The sequence below is a fragment of the Capricornis sumatraensis genome, chromosome 1 (assembly GCF_032405125.1).
Source record: "Capricornis sumatraensis isolate serow.1 chromosome 1, serow.2, whole genome shotgun sequence".
NCBI lineage: Eukaryota > Metazoa > Chordata > Mammalia > Artiodactyla > Bovidae > Capricornis > Capricornis sumatraensis.
Window position 1 is genome coordinate 173,660,511 of NC_091069.1, and position 21,779 is coordinate 173,682,289.

Here is a 21,779-nt window from a genome sequence, read left to right on the forward strand (position 1 = left end):
GACATCCGAGATTTCATCCAGAGTCCATCTGTGACTTGCTGTGGTCCTTGCGCAAATGTCTGCCCTACCCTGGTTGGGCAGGAAGGAAACTGATGGGGGTCAGGGTGGGCTGGCTGGATTAGAACCAGGGGAGCCCTAGGGCTGGGTCTGCTTACCATTAAGCCACTTGGAGTTATACTGGGCGGTGCGAAGTGGTGGCCGGCTGCCCAGGCTGCGATAGATAGCAGGGTCCCGACCTGAGAAGTCGATGACTGTGGCAGCGTAGAGCTCCCCCTGAGAGGAGATGACGGCAGTGGAGTTGTGGCGTGGGTCATAGGGGCAGCGGGCCACACCATTGATCTTCTCCACCGTCCGGCTGAGGTTCCCCACCTGGGGACAATGGGGAGATGGGGCTATTTTCCTGAGACCCTGGGGCTGCCTGTTCTTTCCCTGGAATTTTGCTTTCTCCTGGGTCCCTGGTCTCTCCGGACCTCTCCTTCCCTCCACCTCCTTCTCATTGCCCCCCACAGTCCCTCTGAGGGAGCAGTCATCATGGAGGGCAGAGGCTGTTCCCAGAGTTAGGACCCTCCAAGGTGAGGTTGAATTTTGATGAACAATGAATAGTTTTTAGCATAAGTATATCCCAAATCTTGCATGGGACATACTTATACCAAAATACTGTCTGTTTTTAATCTGAAATTCGAATCTAACTGGGGATCCTTTTTGTTTTCATTTGTGTGCTGACTGGCAGCTCCATCCTGAGGCTGTGTGCCTGAGTGAGAGAACCTCTTGGTGTCCCCCTCTGTCTGCCCGACCCCATGCAGCCCCCACCTGTCTGCTGGAGCACACTGGGGAAAAGGCATTGGTCCCACACATGAACACTTTCCGGCCAGTGACAATCAGGACTCGCACGTAGTTCTGACACTCCTCCTGAAGCAAAACAAGGGAAGCAATAGAGGGACAAGCTCTCCAACTGCGGAGCTAGGTGTCTTTCCCTCACTCCACTGTGCCACAAATATTCGAGAGCATTGCTCTGCCCCAGATGCACCCCACTCCACAGTGGAGGGAGCATCTGTGACTGTCCCCCTCCCCCACCCCTCCCTGCCAGGCCAGCTCTCTGCCTCACCGCCCACTCAGATGCTGAGGCTGCCTTCTTGACTACACCAGGAGCCCCTGGCTCATCCAGGCTGGGTCTCCCATGCAGGTGGCCTCGTGCCCACACAGTCACCCTCTGTGCCCCCCACCATGGGCCTCCTGCCAGCTCCAAGCCAGGCCCCTGCCTACCAAGGCCACCTACCTCGGTCTTCCCTTTGCTTTGGCAGGAGCGGCGCGTGTCCTCATTGGAGGCCCACTCTGTGGCCTGTGGGAGGAGCACACAGACATCACACAGCCATGTCACTCACAGCCAGGGCAGGCAGTGGCCGGGCTGGAGGAGACCGAGAGCTGGGAGATGGCCAGCCACAGCCTGCAGGGTAAGGTTCCTCTCACAACATCCTTGTGGGCCAGCAGGGCTGCCTGACCTCCTTACCCAGAGACATCCTCTTGGCCCAACACCCTCCACACCTGCTCGGGTCAAGGAAGCCTGGAGTAACAACCCCTTCGTCCCCCATCATCCCCGTGCGGCTCTGGCCTGGGGCCTCCCCCGCCCTTCCTCCCCCAGGTCAGCTGGGGAGAAGTAAGTGGCCAAGGAGGACCCCCAGTCCCACCCCAGGCCCTGAGGAGGAGACAGGAAACATGCCTCAGTTATATACCAGATGTTCCTTAAATGAATGGGAAGCAGAGAGGCTGCCAACCTTAGCTACAGAAGAACAATGTCACCTTCCCACTGCAACCCTGCAAAGTCCTCTATGACTTGCTGCTGGGATGTGGGGGACAGAGACTGGAACCCCCATTCCTGGTTCAAAAGCTATGTGTGCTTTTTTCCTCTTTATCCCACTGTCTCGAGGACCTAGGACTTCCCCTTTTTTACTTGCTACCCTCCGCCCACCCCTGTGCAGGCAGCTTCTTTGTTTCCCTGTAGCATCGCTCATGCTCTATTGTGGAATGATGTTTGGGGGACACAGCTTCAATTCAGGGCCCCAGAGGACATGTCGTGTTCTCAAGTGCCCTTGGCATGAGGACAGAGCTGTCCCCACCCAGGAGGCCTCCTTCCCCTGTGTCTACTCCGCCTGTACTTCCTGAGACCCCTCCCAGCCACTGAAGAGCAACTGGGGAGGAAAGATACCCTTCACATCCAGGCAATGTCAGCCCCGGAGTGTGGTTCGTTACATATTTCTGGGTCACATGTATAAACATGAACTGCCTACCTGTCCTGGGAGAGGGAGCCCTGAACAAGCAGCTCCTCCATCCAAACGAGCAAAAAGAAAAAAAAAAAAAAACCCACCTGCTTTTAATTTCTAACAGAAGCCTTCTAGGCTTGCGGTCACTGTTTACTGAATTCCCAGGGCCTAGGATGTGGGAGGGGAAGGGGTGACAGGAGCTAGAGTGGCAGAGCTGTTCTCTGCTGTCCAAAGTCGCAGCCCCAGTGCCCCTGGGCAGAGGGAGAGCTGACTTTGGCAGACCCCAGATTTGGGAGCTGGGTGGCAAGTTTGGTTGTGCCCCCATCAGACTGATGACCAGGCTGGGCTTATTCTGCCATGCCATGCCTGGAGCTCAGGCCTCTGCTCCCAGACTTTCCTTGGAGAAAGGCAAACGACCCCTGGCATCTGGACACAGAGTCGTGGGCTTCACCTGGACAGCAACAAGGGAGCCTTTGTCATACTCAGCACCCATCAGCTCCCAAACTGAGCCTGATGTGAGAGGAAAGAGGGACATAAGCAAACTCAGGGCCTCTAGGGGCAGAAAAGCACAAAGACCCACATACACTGCAGATGTCCAGGCCTAAAACTCTGGACATTGGGCTTGTGCTGCAGGGGGGCAGTGTGGACAAAGGGGCCTCACTGGGGCCTTGGGGTCCCTGAGCACAGGGGCATTTCAAAAGGGTCAACTTTATTTCTAAGGGGATGGGAATCCCACTGTGAGGGTTGGGGGCTCATGGAGGACAGGTGTGTACAATCAGGTGTTAGACAAAGTCACATGGAGCTGAGCACTGGGACAGAAACTTGACACACCTGTCTCTTCATTTTACAGGTGAGGAAAAGGAAGCTCAGAAAGGTTGAACAGTTTTCCCGAGGTCACAAAGCTGGTAAGCAACAAACCCAAGATGCAAACCCAGACAACTGTAACTAAGCTCTTTTTGTTACATCGTGCAGCCTCTCACTGTGAGTAGGTTTCTCAAGCCAAAAGTTAGAACATATGGCCTGAAAAGAATATGTATATTTATAATGATTACAGCACAGAACTGGCTTGAGTCATTTTATTTATTTTTATTTTATTTCAAAAATTATTTTTATCAAAGCCATGATGCACAGAGTTGAAAAAGTTAAATAGTATGAAAAAATAATTTAAAAGACTCCAGGAACAACTCCTCTCACACACCAATCCATTTCCCAAGGACAATTATTTTAGACTCTTTAATTTTTCTATATAAAGAAAGATGAGCGTGGAAGAATTGATGCTTTTGAACTGTGGTGTTGGAGAAGACTCTTGAGAATCCCTTGGACTGCAAGGAGATCCAACCAGTCCATCTTAAAGGAGATCAGTCCTGAATACTCTTTGGAAGGATTGATGTTGAAGCTGAAACTCCAATACTTTGGCCACCTGATGCAAAGAGCTGACTCATTTGAAAAGACCCTGATGCTGGGAAAGACTGAAGGCAGGAGAAGAAGGGGACGACAGATGAGATGGTTGGATGGCATCACTGACTCAATGGACATGAGTTTGAGTAAACTCCACTCTGGGAGGTGGTGATGGACAGGGAGGCCTGGCGTGCTGCAGTCCACGGGGTGGCAAGGAGTTGGACACGACTGAGTGACTGAACTGAACTGAACTGATTTTTCTATACATGTTTTTAAAAATCCAATTTCTCAAAAATATGTATCAATCTTAGACTTCATCTTCTGACTTCCTGTTACGGAGGTGAATATTTTTTTTCCACTTACCCATCTCCATTCTCTCCCACCCCTCTCCTCTCCCCGTCCTCCCATTATAATTATGTAATATAAATTATTTAATATTTTAATATATTATGCTTTAAAATCAACACCGTTATTTACATCACTATGAAAATTATTCACGGCTACCAACTAGAACCCTATATTTGACTGAATGTAGGACACCTTGATTGTAATATGAATCATTAAGAAAGAAAACATGCTGGCAAATTCCTTTATTACTTACATTTTTAATGTAAGCTTATTGGAAGTATTTTTACTTAGATATATATTTAATCATACATTAATTTTATGCATACAAAAAAGAAAAATGTAAGCAAAATTTACTCAGTATTTTTAAACCTTCTTTGAATTCAGAGTGTTCATCTCTTCTGAGTCACTTTTCTATTCCATCATCAGTGCTCATTTTTTGTTGTTTTGTTTGCTTGTTTTAAACCATCATTTTATGAACTGCCCAGGAAGCCAATGGTGCAGCAATTCTTCAAGAATATTTCTCTTTGGTTTCCAGAATTTTCTTCCAAGTTATTGCCCCCCACTTGACAGGTTGGATGCTGGTGCTTTCTTGATCTTATCAGCAGGTCTCCACAGAAGGTCTCTGACAAACCAAGACTGATAGTCCCTCCTCGTATGATCCCTAAATGGTTTGTGAACTGAAATGTCAGTGGCTTGCTGTTGCTGGATGAGCACACCAGGAATAATGACCAAGTTCATGCCTGTACGGTTAGAGACAACTCCATCAAGACTGCAGTCTGCCAACGGTGACTGTAAAATGCCTGTGATAGAAAGCCGTGGCCTGATTTCAGCCTCAGTAAAATGTGAAAACATATGCCTCTGAGAATCAATGAAATATGCCTATTCTGACAAGGTTTCCATTCTTGACCAACTTTTTGTTTCTCCTGGGCTGATTAGTTGTCTTGATTTTCTTCATTGGCTTGTTTTATAATGTACCTATCACTGAATTTTCCCAAATGTCCAACATTCTCTCTCAATATTATTTGCTAACTGTACACACAAATGGTTCAGATAACCTATTAGTTCCCATTGCCTTCCTCCTGCCCCAACGTCCTGCCTCCTGCCCCAGTATGGACTGGTCCTCCTGTTTGGCTGTTAACCTGGGACTTACCTCCTCTCCTCTCCTGTTTGCTGAATCCCATGTTTCCCTCTTTCTTGAATTATTGGCTTATTTTGGTAGAACACATCTTCAGTATCTTCCTATGAAAAGGAACATGGTAGATCAATTTTTTAAAATTCCTGCATGTCTTATTCATTCTATCTTCATACTTGATTGATTCTTTTGGTATAGAATTCTAAGGTGAAAGTAATTTTCACTCAGAATTTTAAAGACATTTATTTCTCCATTGTCTTCTAGATTCCAGTGTTGCTATTGATAAGTCTGGTGTAATTCTCAGTCCCCATCTTTTGTAGTGACCTTTTTCTTTTTTGCTTTAGAAAAGAATGCTAGAAACTTTTAGAATCATCTTTTTGATCACAGTATACTGAAATTCACACTGATGTGCCTTAGTGCTGGTCTCTTTTGGGAACTCAGTCAACCCTTTCAATGTGAAGACTCATCCTCTGTTTTGGCAAGTTTTCTTATGTTATTTCATCCTTAATGTCTTCCTTATCTTTTCCTCTGTTCTCTTTTTAGTAATGCTTATTAATCCAATCCACTGTTCGCCCTTGCGCACTGATCCTCTGGTTTTCTGTTATTTATTTCTCTCCTGCTTTTCATTTCTTGTTTTTTGTTGTTGTTCTAATTTCTGAAAGATTTTTCTTCAACTTTATCTTCTAATCCTTCAATTCAATTTTTATTTGCCCAGTCACTCTTTAAATTTTCTTTTTTGTTTGTTTTATAAACAAAATAATTTTATATCTCAGAAAACTAGTTTCTAAAATTAATTTCAAAAGTGTTTTCTTGTATTTCTTGCATTACCCCTGTTCTTACAGCTTCCTTCATTCTGGTTGCTTGCTTGTTTTTATCTTTCTCCTTGACTTTAGAGGCTTTCCTCAAATGTCTGGTGAGTTTCGGCTGTTTATATTTAAAAATAAATCACTAACCATCTCCCACTGAAAGGAATCAAGCTTTCTTGGAGAAACAGCTAATTCCAGATCTAGGGCAGGAAATGTACAAGCTAAGCCTAGAATATCACTTCATACCTATAGAAAGCAATAAAAAACCACTAGGGTCATAGTGTCATAGGAGTCAGCTTGAAGAGGCTCCTTACTGGCAAAAGATGGGATAGTCATGAGAGACAACTGCAATAGGTTGAAACATCCACAATGTTTAAAGCCATGAGTCTGTAGCAAAAACAGTAATACAATATAAAATTCACTAATCATCATTGACAGATACTACAAAGTCTGTTCATTATTTGAAAACTTCTGAATAAATACAGAGTATCAAACATTTATCTTATCTTTCTGTACAACTGTTTCATCAGGTAATCAAGCAGTAAATAAGAAGTTTTTCCTTGTAAAAGTAGTCTGGCTAATGCATTGTAACCTAAAGAATTAATAGATCTAGGTAAAAATCATCAATGACTGCTAACACTAAAAAAAATACAGAGAAAATCAGATACTATGCACCTCCTAAAAAAATACATGCTAACATCTCTGAAGTAATTTTGCCAGAATCTAAACTGAATAAAGTCTTCACATCTGAGAATCAACTTACAGATGGTACAGGGAACAGAGGAACGTGTTAAATTATACCACTTGGACTACAGTCAGCAAAATCCAGACTGTAGGGAACTCTAAAGGACAAATGACCAGGTTTCTTCAATAAATAAACTGCACAAAAATAGAAAAAGGAGAAATACTGTTCTAGTCCCATACCCCATTGGTGAGATTTCACCTTTCCTGGAGTCTCCAGATTTGAAGACTCACTAGTTGGGTCTTTAAAGAGAGAGTCTTAGTTTTCCTTTTTTGAAGTGAAGTGAAGCGAAAGTCGCTCAGTCATTTTCGATTATTTGCGACCCCAATGACTATACAGTCCATGGAATTCTCTAGGCCAGAATACTGGAGTGGGTAGCCTTTCCCTTCTCCAGGGTTCCCTTCTTGGGGAGGGGTAAAATGGAGGAAGGATTACTGTGTGGGATGGGACAGGAGATCTGGGTTCCAGCTTCTCAATTTAGATAATTTCAACCATGTCCCCCTTTTAGACTTGTGCCTCATCCTCACATTCCACAATACCCAACAGCCCAATTTCTGAGGCCTTCTGGGGAGTCATCGTGCTTCTCTGCTTTATCTCCCTTTATAAACCGTTCTGCTCCACTGCATCAGTTGTGATTCACTCCATCCACTTTCCACCTCCCCAGAATGCATTTAGTCTTTTCTCTGCTGACATCTCTTTTGTTCTCTCTGTCATTGCGGATCTGTATCTTTTAAAAGTTCCCATTGTCCTTTTAGTGGAATTTTGTGAAGGAGTGGAAATAAGATGTGTATAATCAATCGACCACACAGAATGCTTTAAACTAGGAATTCCAGGATAGCAATCCCTAGTAAAGAGAAACTGCATGGTTTTCTGCTATGGGAGAAAGCAGTCAAGAGAGCCAGGAACTGGATAATCTCCTTATAGATTCAACAACTCCCCTGGACACCAGAGACCACAGCTGAACATGAAAACGTCTGAGCATTAAGTCCACCACTCAGCAGAGTTTAGACTTCAAACAACTCTGGAGCTGCCAGCCTAGTTTGGACAATGTGCAGATAACTAGAAAAGAGCTCAGAATCAGCCTCGCCATCTGCCCAGGCACAAACAAAGCCCCATATGTGTCCTGATGCTTATGTACATCACAGTCCTCATTTCTGTGCTTGCAGGACATGTGGCAGCCCAAGACCATGAATCCGTGGCGATTAGGCCTCCAGCCACGTCATCCCCTGGTACTGCTCTGGCACAGGTGGCTCATGATCTCCTGATTGACAATCCAAGTAAGCTTACCATTCAGCAGCCCCCTGACCCTGTCGACTACTGGCCACCTTTTCTTTCCCACAGCCAGCTTATTAAGTTACACTGAAAGATAACAATCACTGGTGAACTGATTTGATTGCCCCTCCCCCTCTGCAAGCACAGGAGTGCACACACACATACGCACATGCACACACATCCACACTGCACACACATACCCTCCTGTCTCTGCTGCTGCCTGCATCTTTCCAATCTTGCTGCTTGGAGAATTGGGAAGGAAGCTGAGTTTTTCTTTTTTTTTTTTCTTTTTTTTTGAGGAACGGTAGTTTACACAAATTGTTTAATAGGGGTTAGGCACTTAGAAGTCCTTTTAATGGACACTAGTTTGCATAAAGAGTTTGCATTTAGATTTTTCTTTAAGGGATGTTAATTATTTAAACTATCAATAAAACACTGCATTTAAGTTTGGTTAAATCATATCCTGGGGCCACGTGGGAGGAGCAGTTGGCTATAAATGAGAGTTACAACCTTGAGCATACCCCAGGCAGTAAAGACAGTCGAGGAAGCTGGACTGGGGAGCGGGGAGGCCTTGGCCCTGCCTCATCCTGTCAGGAAAGTGGTGGAGCTCATTTTTGGCCCTTAGTTGTTTTGAGCCACTTCTGATAGCAGATGCTGAACATTTATAAAAAAGGACCCAAAGCCCCAGGTAGGGCAATGGAGGAGGACTCAGTGAAGTCCAGCTTTTATGGTCAAAAGGCAGGGCTTTCTCATCAGAGGACAAACAAGGAGACCAGAGGCTGTGGTCTACCTCCAGCCTGGTCAAGGTGATGCTGGACGGCCCTCTCCAACTTCTCTGTTGTTTCCTCTTCTTTGTGACCAGGTGGGTCCCCCTATGGTGGGGAGGTGAGGATGTGAACATGAAATGCATTCATTTATCTCCTAGGTTCGATTACAAAGAATCCAATCTGAACTCCTGGATTCAGGCCCCTAAGATACACCCTGGGAAGGTGGTAAAACCAGTTCCTGGTTCACTTGGCTGGTGCGCAGGACCCTTCAGAAAAGCCCCTGAGGCCCGGTCCCTGCCTCAAGCATGAGTGATGGAGCTGGCAGAAGATACCTTCCATGGTGAGACCAGATCACCCAGAGCTGAATGAACCAAACATCAGGCCTCAGCATCAGGCTAGACAGTCCTAACATCTGGTAAGGTAGGGGACCCAGGTCCTGCAGGTCAGCTGTCAAGGACACCTGGGGAAGCCAAACCAGTTGGGCAACATCTATAAGGACTTTCTTAACATCCTAGAGCAGTGCTTCCTAAATCTGGCTGCACATCTGGGAGCCTATAAAAATCCCAGTGCCCAGCCGCACCCTAGAACAGAATCTCTGAGGATAGAATACAGGCGTTAGTGCTTTTTTAAATCTCCCCCAGTGATTCTAGTGGGCACCCAAGAGAAAACCAGTGTCTAGAGTCAGGCTAGCTCCAGTCAACTCCTGGTTTATGCTACTCAGCTCTGCAACCAGAAGGCAAAAGGTACCACTGTGGTCTAAGCCTCCGCTAAACCCTCCAGGGTTGTCTCCTTCCCAATTCTAGGGGTCACCTTCACACAGAAAATAACATGCCCCGTCTTCTCTGGAGCTCTGTGATGCTGTGTCTGCCACCTGAAGATCAATTCCTGTCTTCTCTCCATCCCCAGTCTGCTGCCTTAATTCAAGTCTCCCCATCAATCACCTTACTGCAGTTTCTCCTAACTAGCTCCTCCACTAATCCATTCTCTGCAGGACCAGGTGATTGGAACACTAAACATAATCATATCACTTTTCTGATTAAACCTTTATACCTTCAAAATAAAATATGGATCCCTCTGAAGAGCCTCTGTGGTGCAGCCTCTCTCATCCTGGGCCTCATCTCCCATCGTTATCCCACACCCACCCTGTGATCCTCCCATACTGCCCCACTCTGTGCTTCATGCTACTTCACATCTCTGTGTCTCCTCCTTAGCTACCTGGCCAACCTCTGTCCTTCTAGCTCCAGCCCAAAGGCAGCTCTCTGGGAAGACTTTTCAGACCCTGCTGAGCTGAGGGCTCCTTGTGCCTCGGCCACCACTGCACCCAGTGTGCCCCGCTCCCTACATGCCTCCCACAGCACTGTCATTATTTCTGTGCATCTGTTTCCCTTTCCTCACTTGGCTCCCAGAAGACCTTCATTTACAGACCATGGGAGCTTAATAAAAAGCCAACTGCCTGGGCTCAGGGAAGGACCCCTGGATCTACTTCCTCCCACCCACATTGGACCATTTCTGCACTGGCTTCCCCTAGACTCTGGCCTGTGGGGCTTGGCATCTTGGCTTCATTTTCCATGAAAACCACTTGGAACCTAGGCTCTGGCTGGGCTCCTCTGACTGACCAAGCTGGCAGGCCGTGGGATGCTGCCTCTGGGAATTTACTCTACCTTGCTTTAGCCCAGGCCCCAGGAACATATCCCATCCAGTAAAGGAAATCATTTATAATTTATGTGCTTGCTCCTTGAGGCAAGGACTGAGCGTGATTCCCCTTTGGATCTCAAATACTAGGACTGGACCCAGTGTTTAGTAGTTATTCAGTAAATGTTTACTAATGTTTATTATAGATAGATAAATGGCATTTCTTTTCCATTTTCTCTAATTCTTCCTGGACTCTCCCTTCTGAAGGTCACTTTTTTTTTGCTCGCTTATGCCTCCTCTGTGGCTACCACCTGCAGTGGCCCTGGGAGTCTAGAACAGTTTCTAGAAGAAACTAGACCAGAATATCACACTAGCTCACCAAGGAGTTCTCCCCTTCTCCAACTTCCCTTTGTAGTGAAACGCTATACTAAATAGCCCCATATACTAACAACCATTCTCTAATTAGATTTTGTGTATCACTCATCATGTTTTTTTCTGGCTCTACTGTGAGCCCTAGAGGCCAGAGATCAGTGTGTCTATAGCCCCTCTGCCTCCAGCTCACTTGTGATACACAGTAAGCACTCAATGAACGCCCCATCACTGGAGACCAGCAAGCCTCCCCTGGACACAGGAACTGAAGCTTTCAGGTGAAGAGATGGCCTTCCTTTCTCTAGAGTGTTCAGCCCCTGCAGAGATGATTTGGCATCTGTTTCTCAATCTGGGATAAATGTTCTGGATCAAGGATTCCCATTAAAATGCCTCCCAAAGCACTTAGGGAATTATGCTTGGGGAGTCCTTCTTGGCAGCAGATAATAAATCAATCACAGCTCAGTGAAAATGCTAAGCTAGAATGGGACCACTCAGGCCAGGCTAAGAAAGCAACCAGGGACACCCTCTCCCTCAAGGCCCGAATGCAGACACCTTCCTGTGGATTTAGGCTCTGCACTTAGAATGACCAGCTGTTCCAGTTTGCCCAGGACTGAACTGCTTCTAGTGGAAGTCCTGCATCCTGGAGCCCCTCAGTCCAGGAAAACAGGAGCCCCCAGCTCCTGTCCTCACAATGCAGGAGCCCTGTGTGTGCCCCTATGTTTACGTGGCCGCGACCCCCACTCCCAAATACCTTCCCAGCTGTCACCCCGACAGCTAGGGTGAGTCCACAGCCGCTGATAAGAGCACAGCATTCCTGTTTTCAACCCTAGAGGCTGAATCTCACTCCTTGTGCTGCCCTGGCCCCAGCCCCTAAACACCAGGGAAATTACAGGGAGGGGAAGCAATGTACCTGAAGGAGGGAGACATTGGCAAGGCTGAGTCTGAAGAGGTAGTTCCTGTGAAAACAGAAACAGAGGTCGTAAGTCAGGCTGGCTTTACAGGCAGGTCCCCAGGAAGTGGCTTTCTGGCTCCTGCCTCCGGGTGCCAGGACTGGGTGCCAGGACAGGGTGCCAGGACTGAGTGTCAGGACTGGGTGCCAACTGCAGAGAGCCGATGGTGGGCCAACCCCAGGGAGAGCTTTACCTACGTTAGCTCATTTAATCTGCACAGCCATCCCGGAAGCAGAGAGAAAATGCCATGTTACAGATGAGGAAACAGCTGGGGTAAATGGACCAAGTCAGAGAGACAGTATGTGGAAGAGGTGGGATAGAAATCCAGACTCATGCGCCCCTGGAGGCCCACAGGCACTGTGGGTGGACCTGGAGGGTGGCAGGACCCCCAGGTCAGAGAACCGCATGGAAGTGAATACGGGCTCACAGAGTAGACCCTGCTGCAGAGACAAGGAGAATTCCACTTGCTGGGGGTCTCCTGAGGGCCTCAGTGTCCACATCTGTAAAATGGAGACAGTAACGCCTGTCTTCCTTATTTCATAAGACCCATGGAGACAGGAATGGTGTGATGCATGTTAAAAGGTTTATTAATGTCAAACAGATATAAAGTAGTGGTTTTCCCTAAGAATTTTCTTTCCTTCTTATACCTTCTTTTGGCTGTTCCTCTTTTGGTTCCTGAAGTTTTTGGAATAACTGCTTTAGAAAGTTTTGGCCTACCTATGCTGTGCTGAGAAATGAGAGGAAAGGTTGTGGAGTGGGCCAGAAACAGAGGGAGTGGCCCCTGCTGAATGGATCCAGGGGGCTGAAGAAGATGCCCCTGGCTCCAAGCCCAGGACCCACTCGACTGCTTTGCTGTCCTGGTGGGCCTGGCCAGGGGATCTTGGCTTCAGGCCTCCGACATCCCTCCCCAGGCTCCTCGCCTGCACCCACCCGCCCAGACTGGAGACAGATGGGCTCCAGCTTATGGCTCTGCCCCAGCTGTCTGCTCAGGTAACACAGGCATCTGCTCACAGCTTTAAAAAATTAAGGGAAACACTGCATCACTTTATACATTTTTATCCCATCAAAAATCATTCATCACAACTCGAAGTTTGCTCTTCTGGAAGATGAGAACAGAGAGAAATCTCTATAGCCTGACCCACCCTAAACCCTTTATGGAACAAGGCGGGGTATAAATGAATAAAAAATTTCCCTACCCTGAATTCCAGAGGCCTAGGGTGTCCCACAGAGAAGTGGGAAACTGTCAGGCAGAAGAGAAGGAGGAAGGAAAGATGATCCTAGAAAAAGGGTTCTCTGCAGGCATAACCAGGCCAAGTAAGGGAGGAGGAGCGGACCAGGGAGGACAGTGTGAGCACAGGCGGGAGACTTAACCCTCCCAGCTTTCTGGTCCAGACAGTGGGGATCATCCCAGAACCTACTGCCTGGGGTGATTTATTGTGAAGATTAAGTGATTTATTACATGTTTCACATATCTTGCAGGCTTCCCTGGTGGCTCAGATGGTAAAGAATCTGCCTGCAGTGCAGGAGACCTGGGTTTGATCCCTGGGTCGGGAAGATCCTCTGGAGAAGGGCATGGCAACCCACTCCAGGATTCATGCCTGGAGAATCCCATGGACAGAAAAGCCTGGTGGGCTACAGTCCATGAGGTTGCAAAGAGTCAGATACAACCGAGCGACTAACACTTTCACTTAGATATTTTACCACATATTTGATACATAAAATAGTGCCTGAGACATGCCGGGTACAGAATGAATGGCAGTTTTCAAAATGCTTCCACAAGGTTCAGAGCAAAGGCATCAGGATTTATGTATTTATTTGTTTATTTAAGGTCTAGTTGATTTACAATATTATAGTAATTTCAGGGGTACAACTTAGTGATTCAACTGTTCAAAATATTGGCTTTATTTCCCTGCACTGTACATTATATCCTTGTAGCCTATTGTGTACATGGTAGTTTCTCTTAGTCCCCTACGCCTTTCTCGCCACCACCACCCCTGCCTTCTTCCCTCTCCTCACTGGTAGCCACTAGTTTGTTCTCTATATCTGTGAGTCTGTTTCTGTTTTCCTATGTTCATTCAAGTTATGTTTTAGATTGCAAATATAAATGATAACTTTCAGTGTTTGTCCTTCTCTGTTTCACTCAATTCAAAGGCATCGGGATTCTAAAAGCTACATATGTAAAACTGGTACACCCTGAATCAGGTGGGAAAATGGCATTAGTGCCAGCTTCCTGGCTGCAGTGTTGTACTATGGTTAGGCAAACTGTTACCACTGGGGAAAACTGGGTGAAGGATATAAGGATGGGATCTCTCTATTATTTTTTTAGAACTGCAAGTAAATCTACTATTGCGTGCACACTAAGTTGCTTTAGTCGTGTCCGATTCTTTGAGACCCATGAACTTGTAGCCCTCCAGGTTCTGCTGTTCCTGGGATTCTCCAGGCAAGCATACTGGAGTGGGTTGCCATTCCCTCCTCCAGGGCATCTTCTTGACTCAGGGATCAAACCCACGTCTACTGAGGCTCCTGTGTTGCAGCTGGATTCTTTACCGCTGAGCCACCTGGGAAGCCCAAATCTACCATTATCCTCAAATAAAAAGTAAAACAATGACTCTCTTTGCTAGGAAAATAAGGTTCATACTCTTAGATACTTGTACCTGTAGAGATTACCTCAGAGAGGACACACAAACTCATACACAGCATGCCTCCGGTGAGGGGTCCTGCCTAATGTACTCGGGGGGCAGCTCTGCTTTTCCCTTTTGTGCCTTCTGAATGTTATATCGTAACACATATCTGATACAAAATAATAATTTCAAAATAAAACAATAAAATGCATTCAACCCTAGCTTCTTTTTTTAAATTAATTTATTTCTTACTGAAGGATAATTGCTTTACAAACCCTAGCTTCTTAATAGCCCTGTCATGTTGGCAGCCCAGAGACTGTAACCCAGACTTTATAGATGAGGAAACTGAGGCTCACAGGTCAAGGTCACCCAGGACAAGAACACAGCTCATCTGGTCCAGAGCTCTGTCCTTTACACATGGCAAATGAAGGGGTGGGCCCACTCAGGAGAGCCCCAAAGTCAAGGCTGGTCAGCTACAGAGTGCAACCTGGAGGTACCCAGCCCCTTGGCCGTCCTCCCTTGCCCCAGACCTGCACAATCAGAACCCCCAGGGCAGAGAGCTTCTGAGAAACACCAATGCAGCTGGAGGTGGTAACGTAGGTTGGCAGAAAACCTCGAACCCTGGGGTTCTAGGGGGCCTAGATTCTAAACCCAGACTCTTGTTATCTTGCTACGTGATCTCAGGAAGGTCACTTTCCCCTCTTGGGCCTCTGCTTCCTCTTCTTTAAACTGAGGGCAACTGGATTAGGCCAGTGATTCTCAAACCTCAGTGTGCACCAGGCTCAGCTGGAGGGCGTGCTAACACACGGGCTGCTGGGCCCCACCTCCAGAGTTTCCGATTCATCAGACAGGGTCCGAGAATTTGCATTCTAACAAGTTCTCCAGTGGTGCTACTGCTGGTCCTATTGGAACAGACCATCTCTAAGCTCTTCCCAAACAGAGCTGATGGTCAAAGATTTTGTGAGAATTCTCTCCTCCTAATCCACTCTGCAAAGTTTCCATAAGTTCTTCAAGAGTGTATTATCCCTAAATACTGGACCTGGGCCTTGGGGCTAACTGATATGGCAACCAGGAGGTCCTTCATAAAAGCACACGGCCTATGTCCCCTGTCCCAGGTGCAGGCAGCCGGCCGGCCAGCAGGGGGCACCTTCTCCGCGTGGAGCTCCCAGGGAGGACACCAGCTAGGTAGGTTCTGGCATGATTGCTGGGATGCAGGCTAGGAGGTTGACAGCAGGCATTCTTGCCCTTAATAACTGCCAGACCCTGGGGAATGTGGCTTGCTGAGATGTGGTGGTTACTTCCTTGTCACTCCCCCCAATGCTGGGGGACAGGCATTCAGGCACAGAGAGAATGTCTGGGAGAGAGGGACAGAGACCCAGGATGAGGGGTTGCCCACAGAGGATCATCCCAAATAATATTCCCTCTGCTCAGTGTACTTAGAATCCATCCCCCAGTCCTGGCCCCAACCCTCCTGTACCTCATTACCTGGCTCCCACGATGAGCTGGTTTCTGGAAGGATCCAGAGCGAGCTGGGAGAAATCTTGGGCTCCAGGGTAGGTGAAGTTAGAGACCCATGGCTTCAGATCTGGGGGAGGGAGAGGCAGCCTTTCAGTTACTGTTGGACTAGGGGCTCCCAGCTGCATCAGCACTGGACCCAAGAACAGAAGGGCTGCAGTGAAGTGGGGGCACCCTGGAGATCTGGGCTCCACCTGCCCACCTCTGTGAGCAGACAGCTAGGGGACAGGGAGTGGGGGTGTTGTCACTGCTCCTGCTTTGCTCCCTAGCTCAAAGAAGGGCTCCACCCATCCCTAGCTGCACAAAGGAAACCTGCAACCATTCTTGACTCCTCAAGACCCTCACCAGCCGCACCAAAGGCCTATCCTCTGAAATCCAGCCATCTTGCCCCTGCACCCTATCCCCCCCGGCAAGCTAGCATCATCTCTTGTCAACATCCTAACTGGCACACCTTCCACTCCTGCCCCTCCAGCCCATTTCTCGCAAGGCAATCAAGCCATCTTTCTAATATGCAACTCTAGTTGGGTCACTCCCCAGCTTAGAACCCTTTGATAGTGCCCAGTTTCCTCCGGGAAGTCACAACTCCTGTGAAGGCCTTCGGTTTCTGGCCCCACTGTCCTCCCAAGTAGAATGAATTCCTGGCGCATCAGTTATCCAGTGATCCACTGAAAGAATGACGCTTCAGCTTATACATTCCTTCTCAAACCCTCTACCCCAGCCACCCTCAACCAGTGCACATCTCCAGGTCTATCCCACAAGAGCTCGAGAACCTTTGCAATTCTATTCTCCCTCAGTGCAACAGCTCCTAGTTGTCCCCATCCTCACCCCACCTCCTCCAAGAAGCTTTCTCTGACTCCCTCACACAAGGTGATAGGCTCCCTAGACCTCTACTTGACTGCCATCAAAGCCCCTATCTCACTGGGTGTCTAATCTGGTAGTTTGCCCTAGGGGACAAGGAAGATCTTGCTTCTGGGATCTCTAGCCTCTGCCTAGCACCCAGCAGTATTTGACTAAATGTATGAATAATTGTCAACTGCCTTTTGTACAAGAAGACTCAGGTTTTCAGACAAGACTCCACAGAGGTGGAAGAAAGGGAGGATGGGTGGACAGTGCCCATCTCTGTCTCCAAGGAGGATCATCCCAGCCAAGGCCAAAGTCTCTCATGAGGACTGGGTGGGCAGAGGAGACCTTGCAGCCCTCTGGATGGATGGGGCACTGGTCATGGGAGGGTACATCTGGGGAACAGTGCCCAGATAACTTTCCCTCCAAATGGAAGCTCACTTCCCCCATCCGGGCTCACAGCCCCTTCATAGCTTTCTTTCAGCCTCTTCCTCATGGATGCGAGGGAACTGACTGGTGAAGTGAGAGTGCTGTGGGCAGAGGAACTTTCACACTGGTAGGGTAAAGATGATGGGGAAATGTGAGGAGGCCCTGAGCTTCCTTCCTCACAGTGCATTAGTAACTGGCTCCCAGAAGGCCCAGGGGAGAGGGGAAGGTGTGTGTGTGTGTGTATGTGTGTGTGTGTGCAATCCAAGGGAAATAAATCATTGCTCATTATCCCTCCAACTACAGAGTAAAAGCAGCCCTTCATTTCTGCATGACAGGCAAACACTTAATCGCTCCCTGGAGCACTGAAGGTTTTGCAAGTTGGATGTTTTTCAGAAAACTGTGATATGCACCACACAAAAAAAAAAGGAGAAGAAAGAAATTCTGCAGCAAAATGAAGCAGACCCTTTGTGTCTGCCTCTGCCCTCAGCATGTGGCTATAGACTGGCATGGGCCATCATGAAGTTGCAGTGGCATTTGGGCAATCTCAGTATAGGGAGTGGATCTGGAGCCAGCGAGGCTGGGTTTTCAGTTGATCCAGGGCCACTCTCAAAAATCCGGAAAGGATATCATAGTACCTTAGAGACTAAGCCAAGGGTCCTTCGCCTCCAGGAAGCCTTCCTGGATTATAACCTCTCCACCCTGATCTTATTTTGTTCTGTGTTCTCTCTACCCTTCCAGTTCCATTCACATTGTATGTTTTTGTCGCTCTGAATGTGCTCATCTGTTTTCGGGTGGTGTGTGTGTGTGTGAAGGGTTTGCCTTTGCCAGCATACTGGGTGCTCTCCAATAAGAGCAACAAGTTGCACTTTAATCCCCTTCTTCCCTTCTGACAGGGATGTTCCAGATGCTGAACAGAGGAAAAGGTGGCATGACTGGTCTGCAGCAAACCAGGAGAAACTCCATCTGGAGGTGGCTCAGCTCAGCCTTCATTACAGCCCTTTCTTGAGGTGAGGGGAGAGGAAGAGGAACGGGGCAGGATCCAGGATGACAGTGGGAGGTGGGTGGAGGAGGGGTGGCCCCTTCCAGTTTCTGACCCTCTTCCTTACCCGGAAGTGACTGACAAGGGCAAGAGGGAAGGGGCGAGGGAGGAGATGCAGCGGGCTCAGCGTGGTGATCCTGGGGGAGCCGTCTTGGGAAGGGAGCCAGCTTCCTCTTATTAAACAGGCAAAGAGGACCAGAGGGAAAGCTGTCGTTAAAACACCAAGCACGTTCTGAGCACCGTGTGCAGTGAAGGCTTTGGATGGCGACTTTAAGAGAAAAATGACATTCTCCATGACGCGCCTGTGATTTTAATTATAGTCAATTCAATTACCCGCTTTGTGGATTAACCACTGTTAGTGTTAACCCCATACTGGCTTCTCCCTGCCACCTAGAAAGGCCAGGCTGTGGTGAAAGGAAGAACATGCAGGCCAGAGAGAAACACAGGTGGAGCCCCTGAAAAGAAACCAATAGGAGAAAATTCAGCCTTACAAAACAAAAACACGGCTGTCAGATTCTGCAAGTGGCAGCTCCTCTGGGGGTATTTAGGGGTTATTCACAGATCAGCCAGGTGTCAGGGCAGAGGGAAACTCAGAGCTACAGGGTTAGAAGCTTACTGATCAGTCAGAAGTAAAGTGTAACATCTGAGGGGGTCCTGGAAGCTGGGGCTTGGTGCTGGGCTGGATTATGGCAACTGGAATACGGCATCACCCAGAACAAAGTCACCTAATATGAATGGAGTCCCTAGTGCGTGCCCTGCAGAACTAAGGGATGGTAGGGGGGCGGTGGACAAGGGGACCAGCCCTGGCCCAGGACTAACTGCGCTGGGGGACCAGAAGGAGTGACATTTAAGGAACAAGAAACAGGAGTACTCAAAGGAAACTCTCCTTCACCTCTGAGGCCCCACAAAGTCCAGCACTGTGCCTAGAGTCAGGTATTGGGTCTAGAGTTGAAGAAAAATTTGGCGAATAGACAGGAAAACTCAAAATTGTCAGAAAAATGGAAGGGTTGAATTTCAGGGAGACCAGAAGGCCTGAGGAGGGAAAACAAAGATGACTCCACTCTCTGGGGCTGTCAGTCTAGGATGACAGACTGGCTCCGTTCTCCTGGGACTCAGGGAATTCCTGTCACTCCACGCCAACTGTCTGTGTCACTCCAACCTCATTCCTTCCTTCTGAAAGGAGGTGGGGTGGGAAGTCAGTTTCATTCAAGTACTTTACAGCTGAAGATCAGAACCGGTGTCCAGGAAGCCAAGTTCTTAAGGAACACGTCTTTACATCTCTCCACCCTCCTACCATCACACCCAGTTTGTACCAGTACAGACCAGCCTGGCTGGGCAACAGGGATTCCCCTGCTCTCCTTCCACTGTCTCTGCTCCCAGATCCAACCATGCCCCAGCAAAGCCCCTGAGAAGAAAGGGTTCATTAGGAGCTGCCACAGGGGGGTCCTCATATGACAAGGCCACCCTCAGAATCCTGGTCCTTGGTCCTTCCCATCAGCAGCAGCCACCAGCATGCCAGGAGCCATCAGAAGTCTGAGGGTGTGCGTGTGTTTTGTAGGTTTAAGGACACTGCTAATTTACTTTAATCCACTTAAGCCTTCAAAGCCTCGATCCGAGGTCCAACAAGACAGCACAGAGAAGACGGCTGGAAACCCTCCTCCCTGAGCAGGAACCAGCACACAGCTGGGAATCCCGCACATCTGAAAGGCCCCCAGCCTCCCCAGCTTGCTGCCCCAGCTCCTATCCATACTGCCTTCCCCACCCCCCAGATCCCATGCCTGCCTCGGTCTCATGGGTTCATTTCTCCACTCTGGTCTCTATCTTGCCCCATAAGCTGGCTGTGTGGAACCTCACCGGATGGGCTGCCAGGGCACCCGAGGCTGGAGCACCTGCCCTCTGCCCCAGGAAGTGGGAAGAGCCCCACATGGGAGTCTGGAGGCCAGCACTGAGACCCAGCTCTGACAAATCCCTCTAACCGTCTACACCTCAGCCCACCCGTTTGTAAACAGAGATGAGTTCTTGCCCTGCTGTGCTACCAGGATTATTGTGAAGAGGAAAAAGCAGATAGTTTATCAAGCTTAAGAACCTGGGGACCCCTGAGACCACATGGGTGATGGATCCTAACACCCCTAGTGACCCCCAAACTGGCTAACAGGTCAAGGGAGAACATGCAAGATGCTCTGGTATTTGTTTTATTTTTAGATTATCATCAAATGTATATCCTCATTTTAGAAACTCTTATCGAGAACTTATGGACCCCCCTCAGAATGTGTCCAGTGATTCACAAACCCCAGCTTGGGAAAGACTTTAACAGGACACTCTCACACCCTCCCTTGACAGGAGTGAGGAGTCATCAAGGCCCCTTTCCCTGGGGGCTTCCGGGGCCTCAAAGACAGGCATCCCTGTAGCCATCTTAGAGCAGAAGGAAGCTTTCGAGATCTCTAGGCATTCCCTCATGTGTGAGTCACCCTCATTCTTCCCCGGGGAAGCCAAGAACCAGGGCTCATGCTGCCAGAAGAGCCACAGCTGAGATGACCCACCAACCCCTGGCCACCCCACCCTGGGCAGCCACAACCTCATTCTCCAGCAGTGGAATTCCAGGGAAGGACCCCAGGGAAACATGGAGAAAGTGTTGAAGGAATTGTCCGCAGACAAAATCAGATCCTCGAGCCCACTGCTACCCATTCCTCTTACACCTACCCCCAGAGGAAGAGTCTTCGTACCCTACAGGAAATGACTTCCAACATCCAGAGAGACCCTGCAGAGGGCCTGCCTACGTCCTTCAGGACACAATTATTGCAAAAAAGGACCCAGCGGGAAGTGGCTCTCACCTGCAAAGGCCACGATGGGGTGTTCCCTCAGGGAGCACAGCTGCTGCTCACCGCTGGCTTCACCGGCGACATCCTGGGAGCAGACGAGGTGCACTACAAGCAGTGTGACAGCCAGGGGTCCGGGGAACACCATGGTGGGCCCCTCTGTGGTGCCGGCTCCTGAAGGCAGGCTGGGGGAAGACCTGCAATGCAAACGCTCACTCTCACCACGCTCTCCCTCGGCAATGCCCACCTCTCCCAATTTCCTGTGTGCTTGTCGGTGGCCCCACAGGATTTGTTTGTTTGTTTAAATACAATTTATATTTTATTTATGATACTTAAGAGTTTGCTCTGCTCCAGTAATGTAAAGTTATAGATCATATCTTGAAAGCTAATTTCCCTTGTAATGGTATTCTGGACAAAACTGACAAATTATAGAGCTTTTTCTAAATGATCCCAAATGGTTTAAAATTTATTTTAATGATAAAGGTGGTATCTTAGGGATGTTAATAAATGGAGTTAGGACAAGTGGGTAGCCATTTGTAAAAAGATAAATTTAGATCCATAACTCTCACGAACTAGGGAAAATTTCACTGGATGAAAGATTTAAACGTTAAGGATAAAAGCAGAAAAATACTAGAAGAAAATGTGGGCAGAATTCTTTATAACCTTGGAGTGGAGAGCCATGACTCAAAATCCGGAAGCTATTAAACAAAAGACTGACAAATTTAACTACATAAAAATCATGAACTTCTGCAAGCTCCTCCCCAACCCCCCCCACAAAAACCAAACATCCATCAAAATCAAAAGGCAAACGACAAACAAGGGAAAAGATTAGCAGTCTGTGGCAG

General features: G+C 48.1%; 1 protein-coding gene across 1 annotated transcript in view; it reads right to left on the reverse strand.

Moving 5' to 3' along the window:
* SEMA5B (semaphorin 5B) overlaps window positions 1–21,779 on the reverse strand; it is a 50,341-nt gene that overhangs the window by 17,022 nt on the left and 11,540 nt on the right. The window contains exons 2-7 of the mRNA XM_068968484.1: window positions 20,950–21,131; window positions 15,781–15,880; window positions 11,635–11,680; window positions 1,277–1,339; window positions 811–909; window positions 156–369 (exon numbers count right to left, since the gene is read on the reverse strand). Of these exons, the coding sequence (XP_068824585.1) occupies window positions 156–369; window positions 811–909; window positions 1,277–1,339; window positions 11,635–11,680; window positions 15,781–15,880; window positions 20,950–21,131 (704 nt within the window). The remainder of the gene's footprint in view (window positions 1–155; window positions 370–810; window positions 910–1,276; window positions 1,340–11,634; window positions 11,681–15,780; window positions 15,881–20,949; window positions 21,132–21,779) is intronic.